This window comes from Lynx canadensis, chromosome C1 (assembly GCF_007474595.2).
Source record: "Lynx canadensis isolate LIC74 chromosome C1, mLynCan4.pri.v2, whole genome shotgun sequence".
Lineage (NCBI taxonomy): Eukaryota > Metazoa > Chordata > Mammalia > Carnivora > Felidae > Lynx > Lynx canadensis.
Window position 1 is genome coordinate 97,721,335 of NC_044310.1, and position 12,162 is coordinate 97,733,496.

Below are 12,162 nucleotides of genomic sequence, written 5' to 3' on the forward strand. Positions count from 1 at the left end.
TATTAGCAGATAATAGTCCTTAATTCCCTCTAAAAGTTGCTGAGACACCTGCAAGTGAAATACTGAAAAATGTGCAATATAACTGCTTATTGTGAAATGTATCTAATATAAAGGTGGATGGAGAATTAAAATTCAGGAAGTCAGATATTAGCAAGGATTTACAAAATGCATAATTGTAGTATTATATATGTATCTCTTAATACATTATATGATCACACAATGAAATAGTGAACATCAGTGGAAATAAATGGCAGCTATGTACAAAACTATTTTTAGAAACATGTTCAGTTGAAAATATCAAATCCCTATAGACTATGTAAAATATGGTACCATTTTTATAGAAATCAAAATGGAACAAAACTAAAAAATGTCACTTTAGGGATGCATACATATTTTAGGTCTTTTTGCATGTGTTAGAACTATCAAAAAGAGGGAGTAGGGAGATGGGGAGAATAGGAAAGGAGCTTAAATAAATGCAAAGTATGGGTGATGTTCTAATTCTTAAGTTAGGTGATGAATGATTATGTTTGATAGCTTATTTGCATGTTACATATCCTTTTCTAAGTGTTAAATATTAAAACGTAAGTGCAAAATTATGTATAAAGTATTGGCAAAATTTGTATTTGCACAGTTGTTTTTTAGACTATGCTTATTTGATCAGCGTTCTTAATTAGAGGCAAGTCAGGTTAATTTTAACAAAAAGTGATTTTATTAAAAGGCAATCCTCAGGATCTCTAAGACAGGCAGAAAACCAAAATGAGAGGCTACAGAGCCTCTAATCACTTCAGATAATTGCTTCATTGAAGATCTCACTGTGTGGCAGAGACACTGCAGCCGCACCATTGACTTTGCTGACACTGGATACTGAAATGTTGTCACTAAAGCCGCTTGGGCTGTTCCTCTGTGGAACTGGACATAGTAGCCAGTGTTGTAGGCCTTTACTCAAAAGGAATTCTGCATAGTTCCCTGCTTATTTGTATGCCTAACTTTAAAGTTTAAAGCAGATATATCTTCCTTAGCTGCAAAAGAGGCTGGGAAAACATCTGACACTTAAATTTCTTAGGAGGGAGGAAGGCCTCTGCCTCATTAGGTGAGGGACTCCCTAACAGGATAGGAATGATATTGGGCAGCCAGGAAAGAAATGACAGTTGTCTGCCACAGCCACTCTTGGCCACTCAACACCAACACCTTCAACTTTCACTTGTTAAGAATGATTCAGAGTAAAAGGACTTGTCAGACCTTGTTAGTTGCTTTCTCAATACTCTTTCCTCCTTGCTAATGGAATACCGACTTTATCTGAGGCAGCTATGTACACAGCCTCCTTTGAAGATAGAAGTTACCATTTAAAGAGGCAGGCAAATTAAGACAAGGGGAAATCTGTCTGGAATTTCGGGGAAAGCTTTGCTTTCCTTCGTAAAAGAGGATACACAGAGCTGGCACAGGCCATTTCCCTTTATCTTCCTGCCTTCAGTAGGGACATGGAATCTGGCACAGCACCGACCTTGCAACCACAAGAAAAGAGCATGAAGGATGAAAAATGGCATGCTCAGGAGGCGGATTTGAAAGACAGCACTGCACTCTTTGTATGTAGGTAAGACCACCGATTAAACATTGTTTAATCGTAGGCACACATGGTCTCAGCTGCACCACTCTAGAAAAGAGAGGACAATTACGTCTCATGAGTTAAGACTCCATTTATTGAATTCATATTTTCTAACATATGGGCTGTGGTGTTTCTTTTGCACTATTAGTAAAAATAGATTTTGCCAATCAAGAACCACTTGAACTCTGACCCGTATTTGGCATTTAAAGGCATCCTAACTTAGTGGTTAAGAGTATGTTTAAGGGTCTCTCTAGGTTGGAATCTTGGTTCCAGTTTAGACAGATAGCATAACCTCCTTGTGCCTGAGTGTATGTAAAATGAGGTATAGTTGAAATGGAGATTATAGAATAACTAGAAAGCACCAAGCTTTCTCCTCCTCATAGAGCCTTCTCTGCATCCTATACATTCTCATATTGGATTTATCACTGCCCTGTAATTATATGTATACTTGTCTCCTCTACCAAATTTTTCTTCAAAAACAGTGTCAACGCCTTTCCCTCACCTTTTTTCTATTCGTAACTCCAAATGAAGTGCCTGGTACATAGCAGATTAGACATTCTCAAACTAGTATCCGTAGAAGTTATCTGGGATGATTATAAAATACAAATTCCTGGATCCCATTCCTAAGTTTCTATTTCAGTAGTCAGCAAACAATTTTGGGGAACACGGAATGGACCTTCAATGTTTGAATCAAATTATGTGAAAATTATCAATATAAGTCAAGGTAAAAGGTATTAAGGTAAGATCAGTAATATTTAAGCATTTTTCAAGGTACTTCTAAACTCAGTTTTTGTAATTTGATTTGTAATCATATAATTTTGGATTTCTAAATCATGAGGAAATGTCTAAAACTATTTTATTTATTCATTTATTTGTTCGTTTAGTTAGTTGAGAGAGAGAGAGAGAGAGAGCCAGCACATGAGCCGGGTAGAGAGGGCAGAAGGAGAGAGAAGAGAGAATCTCAGGCAGGGTCAAGCTCAGCATGGAGCCCGATGTGGGGCTCAATCCAACAAACCTGGGATCATGACCCGAGCTGGAATCATGCTCAACCGACTGAGCCATGGAAGTACCCTTCTAAAACCATTTTAGATGCAACTATTTGTAGACTTATACATCTGACTACATTATGCTAATTATAAAATATTTATGAAAAGCCCTGTCTACTTGACATGTTGCTATTATGTGAAAAATAGACCTTTGTATTTCCTGATAATTAGACTCACTGCGGAATAAAATTAACTGTTATTCTCAAAATGAAGTTTTTATTAGAAACATTCATATTAACACTAGCCAGAATTACATTATGTAGGGTGCTGAGAGCTCTTTAGACTCAGACTTCAAGCTTTTGATTTGCCGGGGTGAAAAGTTAACATAGATATTTATCCTGATATCTAAGATGTAAAGTACTTTATAAACACCTTTAAAGGAACATAAGGCAGATAAAGAGACACCATGTCATATTTTAATGGGCCATTTGATGGCCCTGTATAGTCCACTGCCTCCTGAGTGGAACTGTGGGACACACAGTGGCACTTAGGGTATATACTTCAAGCCAAATGGCTGGACTAAAGGTTTACTTACTCTTGGAAAACAAGATAAAAATGCCTACACTGGGGGTGGTAGTATTTTTCAAATCCTGTATAGGACTTTGAATAGAAATTTGACAAATTCTAAAATACCTGATTATTAAAGACCACCACTATAGGCAAAGTCATTTCAGTATTACTGGGATCAGATGCTTTTAGGATATCTTAGTGAAGTTTTATTGTTTTAATTGGAATTAATTCTTTATGGCAGTATGAAAGTTTACATCACACAAAGCACAAACAAAAAACTCTTTTTAATACTGGGTCTCTCCTATGCAGTATGGTGCTTAGTACTACTGGAAAATGTGGACAGGTTTAGGATTTGTTATTTCAATTATTTTTAGGCAAACCTAATCTGACAGTATAACATGAAGTAATTTGTAAATATCACATGTGACTAAATTGAGATGGGAGAATGAGTTGATGAGTGAGCCTAGTTGACCACTCAGCATTTGAATCTCAACACTGCTTTGTTGTCTGCACAACACGATGAATGTAATAACTCTCATTAGGTGATAAACTTTTGTTTCGTTGTGAAAAGTGGATCTAAAAAGAAAGCCAACTGCCAGTACTAATAATGAAAGACATCCAAGTAAGTGATGGTACTCAACTATAAAAAGAAGTTCTATGTATAGTAAACAGAATGTTGTACATTAAAAACCATGATGTGAATAAACCTATCGTATGCTCTTCAACTGGGTGAATCACCCAAGTTGAAGATTTCCTATGAGGACAATATTGAAAAATTGACTATTAATATCAAATAGAATAAATAAAAGCTACCTTTAGGATTTAACTAAGAGTACATGTGTATATGCACATACACGGGACAAATTTCTCAGGATTCTTTGAACAATACAATGACTTTACTATCACTAGAAAAAAGGTGGACTTATTTTCAAGTATGTTTCTTGGGGACTAGCAGTAGGTTCTCTCAAATTAAGAGTAAAGACACCAGGTCATAAAGTGCCAACTCTTAGCACCAGAGAGACTTAAAACTTCATAGGAGGTGAATGACGTTACAAATCAGAGAATCTACTAATCTAGTTCTATGGAATTGTATTACTTTTCTCAACTGGAAAAAAAATCTAGGTGTATGCCAAGTAGATTTAAAAAGCTAATCTCTTTTAAAAATTTTTTAGAATTGTAATTTACAATCCTATATAAAATAAAATTGCTGGCTTATAATAAAAGGCTCTAAGTTTCAGAGATATGAACAAACAAAAAGGAACTGGTAACACAGTTTATATAAATCAAGGTCCCAGAACTGAAAATTAAAAGTAGTCTCTCAGAGAAAGGAATGGTGAAACTCAGTGTGTATTTTCACGAACACACCCAAAAACTGTTTTATGGACAGCCAATCTGATTTCGAATTTCTGAACTGCCACCTGATACCTTTAATCAACACTAAATCAAGTCTGAGGCAAGACATTACATGGACAATACTCAAATAGAAAGATAATAACTTCCTTCCTTGACAATCTCCAGCTGTCATTCAGAAGTGGAGTTATTTGATGGCTTGGGAAGCAGTGTCCATTGAGTTTTCCTTCCTGACCTGAAGAGATTCACTGCTGATGGACAATAATTCTCGAAGTTCCTTATTTTCAAGCTGGAAAAAAAAAGGTATGTTTATTTCAGTATTTTGATTGTCAAACTGTATCAGAATACATTGTTTTGGGCCAGGAACAGAAAGCATATTAATTTTAAACATTTGAAAGAAACAAAATAACTGAGAATTTCCTAAAATACTAATTATTAATCATTTAATATACATTTACTGAGTAATTTATATAAACCACATGTTAGGATTACAAGGAAAAAAAACCAAAGTCTCTCTCCACCTGAGGTATTCGGTGCTTGTTGTACTTTTTGTGGTTCCCACTAGTTTTACTACTATTTCTTCTACCTTTTAAATTCCTAATAATGTTTTTACTGTGCTCAGTCTTTTCTCCTGAATGTGCTACAGTTTTGGAGGAAGGAAGAAAAGGAGAAGAAACTACTCATGGGTCCACAGCCAGGTACCAGTGGGTGTCCTACATACATCATCTCACAACAACATGTAGGGCAGGTACCATTCCCTACATCCATGTTCTCTAGAAGACGAGGACACTGTGGCTCACCAAAGTCCAAAAACTTGTCCAAACGCAGACAACGTGGATGTGATACTGCTAGGGTTTCAATCTGATGTTGGTGTCCTTTCCACTTAAAATACTGAGTAAAATTTGTTCCACATTTCCTTAGGGCTATTTCCATAGTTGAGGTACATCAGGGATAGTATAGACAAGGTTGTTCTACTGTTGTAACTAACTCCTAATTCCTACTTGGGACCTTGTCTCTCCCTTTGATTTCCAGCTAGGGCAGCTTGCACTCTGTATCCTCATTCTCTCTGTAGGAAATTCTAGGAAACCATAGCATTTTTAGGCTTCATCAAGAGTCTGCGTCCATGGTCATTAAATCGTCTAACATATAAAGTGCTTCCCTTAGTACTGTGCATCTCTCCTAGCATGTACAAACCATTTCATATCATATAAGTACTAGTCTTATTCCTTTCAGTAGACTCTGTGCAGGGATCCTCTCTTTCTCTCTGATATTTCTCAAAGGGGCCATGACAGCATCTTGTAATAAGCAACATTCAAATGATTTACTGTTATGTGTTTTCTTAATAATTTTATGGGATTCTAATACCTCCAGGTCTTTTTTTTTCCCTTGGTAAATTATTGCTATTATAATAAAAATATTACATGAAAAGAGCCTTTAAAAAATCAAAACTGTAAGGCTTATAAAATAAATAGCATGCCCTTGGCTTTGTTCCCCAAGGGCAACTACTTTTAAAACTTTTATCTATTTCTTTTGGTACTTACTTCCATAGTTAATAAATGAATAATTAATAGTAATTATTATGCCTGTACTGCTATATATATTTTTTTAATGTTTATTTTTGAAAGAGAGAGTGTGAGTGGGAGAGGGGCAGAGAGGGAGACACAGAATCTGAAGCAGGCTCTAGGCTCTGAGCTGTGAGCACAGAGCCCAATGTGGGGCTCTAACTCATGAACCGCGAGGTCATGACCTGAGCCGAAGTTGGATGCTTAACCAACTGAGCCACCCAGGTGCCCCTGTACTGCTATTTCTTGATGATCAATTTAAGACATTATCTGACTTCCTTTTATAGCAGAGGAGGGATTTTAGCTCACATGTAATCTGTCTCTTCTACTCTCTCTATCCTCTCAATATGGTAATATCTCAATTTCTAGCCAATACATAGTTGGCATTTTCATTGTTTGCTGCTGATTGTATTTACTTTCTTGGAAAGGATGTAGAACAGGAGTTTTAATTTTAAATCACGAACACACAGAAAACATCAATACACTGCCTAGGATAGCAATGGCATACCTTCTGGACTCTAAGAAAACTCCCTGAATATTGTGACCCTATAATAGCAACAATCTTACCTCTAATTGGGCTAGTTTTTCCTGAATCTTACAAAATTGGTCATCATCCACCTGAACTGCTTTCCTCATCACTTCTCCCATTTCACAGATTCTGTCAATCTGACTCTCAATTTCCTGTAAAGATTAAGATTAAGAAAAGACAAAGGTGAAAAGTTATCTTTTCTATAGATGTTCACGAGAACATATGCATTATGAGTTAAAAAATTCCTTTAATCTATGCTAGAGAAGTTACACAGGAGTTTCATCACAATCTGAGTCTGAAGAGGCAAAGACATAATCAAGTTATCTTGTGGTATTCACAAATAAATAATTTGTTTTCAAAAGATTGATTCTAGTCTAACCAACCACTGGCCATTGAACAACATCTCTAAGTGGCTGTTTAACTTAAATTTGAGTATATTTATTGGCAGGAAGCTCACCGCATTCCAAGGTACCTTATTCTATCATTGGACATATCTCTTCGCAAGTTTTTCATGTGAGTTAAACTGTTTTTTTTTTTTTTTCTTTTTTAAATGTTTATTTTTGAGAGAGAGTGAGTGAGGTGAAGAGAGAGAGGGGGACAAGATCCAAAGTGGGCTCTGCGCTGTCAGCACAGAGCCTGACGCAGGGCTTGAACCCATGAACCGTGACATCATGACTTGAGCTGAAGTCCAATGCTAAACCAACTGAGCCACCCAGGCGCCCCAAACTAAACTGTCTCTTTTAAGGTTCAAGTTTTTTCCTCCAGATAACAGAAAATCGTTTATTTTTCTCTTCTAGATGAGAGCTATTCACATATTTAAAATATTCCTGCTCCCTAAGACTTTTGTTAAGTCAGTAAAATGCTTTCAAAGGAATATAAGATGCAACTTATCTTTCATAAATTCCCTGGAGCAAATAGGTGCCCATCTTTTAATCCCGTTTTAAATGATATAGTACATGTGAATGTACAATGACAACTATGAAGCACTCTACAAACATAAGCACAATTACTAGGTCTCCCAAATTAAATCATAAGCAACCAAACTATAGAAACTACGCCATGTATTTTTTTAAAACCATACTTCTGACAACATAGTATGATGCTATGTAGTTCAGTTTAATAAAGGTTTACTGACTGCCTGCTATGTGCCAGGTACTATGTTAGGGATAAAAGAAGAATTCATGCTCCTTACAATCAAGGAGCTTATAGTTTAGTGAAAGTACAATAATAACCAACTAAATATTGGGGCGCCAGGGTGGCTCAGTGGGTTGAGAGTCCAACTTCGGCTCAGGTCATGATCTCGTGATTTGTGAGTTTGAGCCCCGCATTGGGCTCTGTGCTGACAGCTTGGAGCCTGGAGCCTGCTTTGGATTCTGTCTCTCTCTCTCTCTCTCAGCCCCTCCCCTGCTCACTCTGTGTGTCTGTCTCGCAAAAAATAAATAAAACATTTAAAAAAATTTAATAAGCAACCAAATAGTTACTGAGCACCTTCAGCACTACCTGGCATTATGTTTGGTCAAGGAACTAAGCATCCATTAATCTTGAAAAGAGATCTTGGTGAGGAAGGGAAGAACCTTAATCCCACTCAGAGAAAAGCACCTGAACAGTCCCTTACCCCCCTTCTTTCTATTCATATCCTTACAAAGGTATAGGGAAATCAAAGCAAATATGATAAACATGAAAGGAAAACAAGCTTACTTTTCTTCAAAAACAAGCAAACAATTTAAAACAATTCAAGATTTCAATCCTGTTCATTTAGAACTTATTCATCAAAATTTCTTACTGCAGAGTGAGACTGGTGAGCTTTCAGGACTGGTTCAGCATCCACGGCCTTTTTAGCAACCATTAATTGTAACATCTGTTTCCGGTACTTGCTCATGATGAGTTCCAAAGCATCCTGGTGTTCCTCCAAGGAAACCCATAGCTCTATAAGAAAATAAATAAATAAAATCACTTGGCAGTGATGTCTGAGAGAGAGCTCTCAAAGCCAAAGCTCTTAAAGTTGGAATTTTATGACAGTCCATGAGATATTGTGAATGCAAAGTTATAACTCAGTGTTTAAGTCCACAAAACTCAACAGTTAAGGTCTATCTGAAAAATAACTTTCTAGGCAGAGGCAGCATAGTCTGGTAGAAACAACATGGGATGTAGAACCAGAAGACATGGGTTTTGGTTCAATTCTGTGAGTTACTAGCTTACTACTACTCCTATGCAAATCATTTAACCTCTCTGAGCCTATTAACTGCATTGTAATATTAAATACTGGCTTATCTACCTCAAAATGAAGATATGAGAATATAATGTGATGATATATGTGAAAGCTCTCTGTAAACTGACATACAAATAACTTCATACTATCATTGATAATTTACTCATTAAACCTGAGAATATATACCCTGAGGATAAAATTCATTTCTTCCACCTTGCACAAGAACATTTTAAAAACTTCTTCAATCTTAGTGTTTATGTCAATTAATAAAAAAAAAATTTAAGCTCTTGAGGATATTAACTCTTTTCTTATGCAAATACCCATATGGGGATACACAAATAAGCCATGCAATAATTCAACTCTACTAAGCACCCCCTTTGGTAAGCAGCCTATAAATGCAAAATCAGTCAGATGACCTTAAAAAGGGTAACGTAAACTTTATTGTTACTGGGCCAGCAAGGGATAACGCTTTTTCAAAGTACTAATCCGGAGATATATATAAGATGTGAAGTTAGTTTGGCAAGAACTTTTGAAACATTATTGGATATTAGAAAATAATAACTACAGAAAAAGACCTGACTAACCTCTGTTTTCCTGCTGCAAGTCTCTAATCTGTGTGTTCTCTTGGGACAGCAGAATGTGAGGTTTGAATTTGGACATGTCCTTTATATCGGGTGCATCTTCTTGATACTGGACAAACAGAGACAGACTAAGCGCGCCGTTAACAGGAAAACAGCCGCGGATGCAACCGAAGAAGTTGGGGTCGGGGCTCCAGGGCAGCATTCTCAGCCCCGACCCCGCAGAAAGGTCTCACCGCCACCCTCTGAGAGCAGGCATAAATTTAAAGCCGGGTTCCCACCGTCCTATGCCCTCCACCCCTCCCGGTGCACAGAACCCGCGGGCACGGCCCCCTACCCTCTGCCCGACCTGGTCCGGAAGCGCCGTCCCCGCCTCCCTCATAGCGGCCACCCGCCGGTGCAGCGCGGCGGACTGATCCACTAGCGACTCTGCGGCCGCGTCGTGCTCCCGCAGCCGCTCCAGCAGCGTCTTGGCGTCTGTCAGGATCTTCTCGATGGTGCAGCTCATAGCGGCCCAGGACCACGGCCCCCCGCCCTGCTCACCTACACGAACCTTCCCTGAACCTGTCTCAGCGTTACAGACGTCACTTCCGGTATGTTTAAAAGGCGCCTAGGCAGCCGCCATATGCGCCTGCGCAGTGGCGGCCCAGTCCGCCCGTGACCCAGTTTACCAGCAGCCTCGCCGTGCGGCCCAGCCTTGCGCGGAGCCCCAGGCTTGGTCTGGCCCCGCCTGGCCCCGCCTCTGGCTTCTGGCTCCGATGGCCAGGTAATCAAGCTGGCTTCTGGTCCGTGTCTTTTTTCCCAGTGGGTTCTGACTGATGTGGATTGCTGTTCAGTCATCTTTTTTTTTTTTTTTTTTAATTGTGCTTGGTTTCTATTTAAAACTAATTCTTAAAAATTGTGGTAAAATACACATAAAATGTAGCATATTAAGCATTTTCATGTTTATTCATTTTGGGAGATAGCTAGAGCAAGTCGGAGAGGAGCAGAGGGAGGGAGGGAGGGAGAGAGAGAGAGAGAGAGAGAGAGAGAGAGAGAGAGAATCCCAAGCAGGCTCCACGCTGTCAGCACAGTGCCGGATACTGGGCTCCATCCCACCAACGGTGAGATCGTGACCTGAGCCAATATAAAGAGTTGGACGCTTAACCCAGTGAACCTTTTTTAAATGTATACTCTAGTACTGTTTAAGTGCATTGCCTTCCTTATGCAACCATCACCACCATCCATTTCCAGAACTCTTCATCTTGCAAAATGGAAACAATATGTCCATTAAATACTAACTCCCTATTCTGCAGTCCTCTCAGCCCTTGGTAACCACTAATCTTCTTTCTGTCTGTATGAATTTGACTACTTTAGATACCTCAAGTACAGTAAGTGGAATTATACAAATCATATCTGTTGTTTTGTTACTAGCTTATTTCACTTAACGTGTCCTCAGGGTTTATCTATGCATTTCAGAATTTACTTCCTTTTTAGGGCTGAATGATAGTTCATCAAATGTATGTGCCATATTTTGCCTATCCATTCATCCACTGAGGGACACTTCCACCTTTTGGCCACTGTGAACAGGGATGTTTGCTTATCTGTTTGAGTCTCAGCTTTCAATTCTTTTAGGTATTTACTAGAAGTGGAATTGCTGGCTCATATAATAATAATTCTGCCTTAGATTTTTTGAGGAAAGATCATACTGTTTTTCACAGTGGCTGTACCATTTTACATTTTTAACAACATTGCATAAGGATTCCAATTTCCCCACATTCTTGCCCACACTTGGTGCTTTCTTTCTTTCTTTTTTTGTTTTTTTTTTTTGATAGCCATCTTCATGGGTATGAGATGCAGTCATTGTTATTTTCTGCTTGCTTATTTTTCCTTTCTAATTCAATTAACAAATAATAAATTTAACCAGAATGGCACTGACTTCCATACTATTTGTTATATTGGTTTATAAGAGTTTACCATATCAAGCTTGTATGCCAATCTTTGTTCTTTTTCATTCATTACTTTAATAAATATTTTTGGTGAGACTACTTTGGTTCAGGCACTGTTTAGTGTCTGAGAATGCTTCAGAAAATGACACAAGGTCTCTGCCCTTAGGGAGTTTATATTCTAATGGGAGAAAGAGTTCATACTCTTATGAATAATTGAAGTTCATGACAGCATAAGGAGGCTGGTAAAACAGGCAAGTGCCTCAGAGAAGTAGAGACAGGTTAGAGAAGCAGCGGGGAAAGAACTATGCTTTTTACTTTTGTATTTCAACACATGGCACAATGGAGACATTCAATGATTGTCAAGAGGGTGATGGGGAACAAGTTAAACAAAGATAACAAATCAGGACCACTGACCGACAGAATAAAGAATAATGTAGAGCCACAGATACAAAGAGGTTTCATTCATTCATTAAAACAAAACAAAATACCCTCCCTAAGTGATCTCTTTCACTTATTTACCTTTGACTTCTATTCAGGGATGATGGTTCTCAAATTCATCTCTGTAGCGCCAATCTTTTCCATGAACCTAGAATATATTTGTATTCGCAGAGGGAGAAGATCAAAACCCGATCTCATTATTGATGTTTATATACCTGCTCTTCCCCGTTTCAGTAAAGAGCATATTATCCATTTGCCCAAAAGAGCATCCTGAAAGTTGTCCTTTATCCTTCCTATTTATTCTTTACACTTAATTAGTTATCAAAGCAATCTATCTCCTTTATACCATTAGGACATATTTCCTTCTTTTTATTCTCACTGCTACTGGGTAGTTGGGCCATCATCCTTT

General features: G+C 38.1%; 1 protein-coding gene across 1 annotated transcript; it reads right to left on the reverse strand.

The window, feature by feature from the left end:
* Window positions 1-1,676: 1,676 nt before the first annotated feature.
* SIKE1 (suppressor of IKBKE 1) lies at window positions 1,677-9,969 on the reverse strand. Its single transcript, XM_030326036.2, has 5 exons — window positions 9,737-9,969; window positions 9,394-9,499; window positions 8,384-8,526; window positions 6,639-6,752; window positions 1,677-4,798 (listed from the first exon to the last, which is right to left on the reverse strand). Exons 1-5 carry the CDS (start codon window positions 9,893-9,895, stop codon window positions 4,697-4,699), a joined length of 624 nt encoding a protein of 207 aa, XP_030181896.1. The 5' UTR covers window positions 9,896-9,969; the 3' UTR covers window positions 1,677-4,696.
* Between the last annotated feature and the right edge of the window lie 2,193 nt (window positions 9,970-12,162).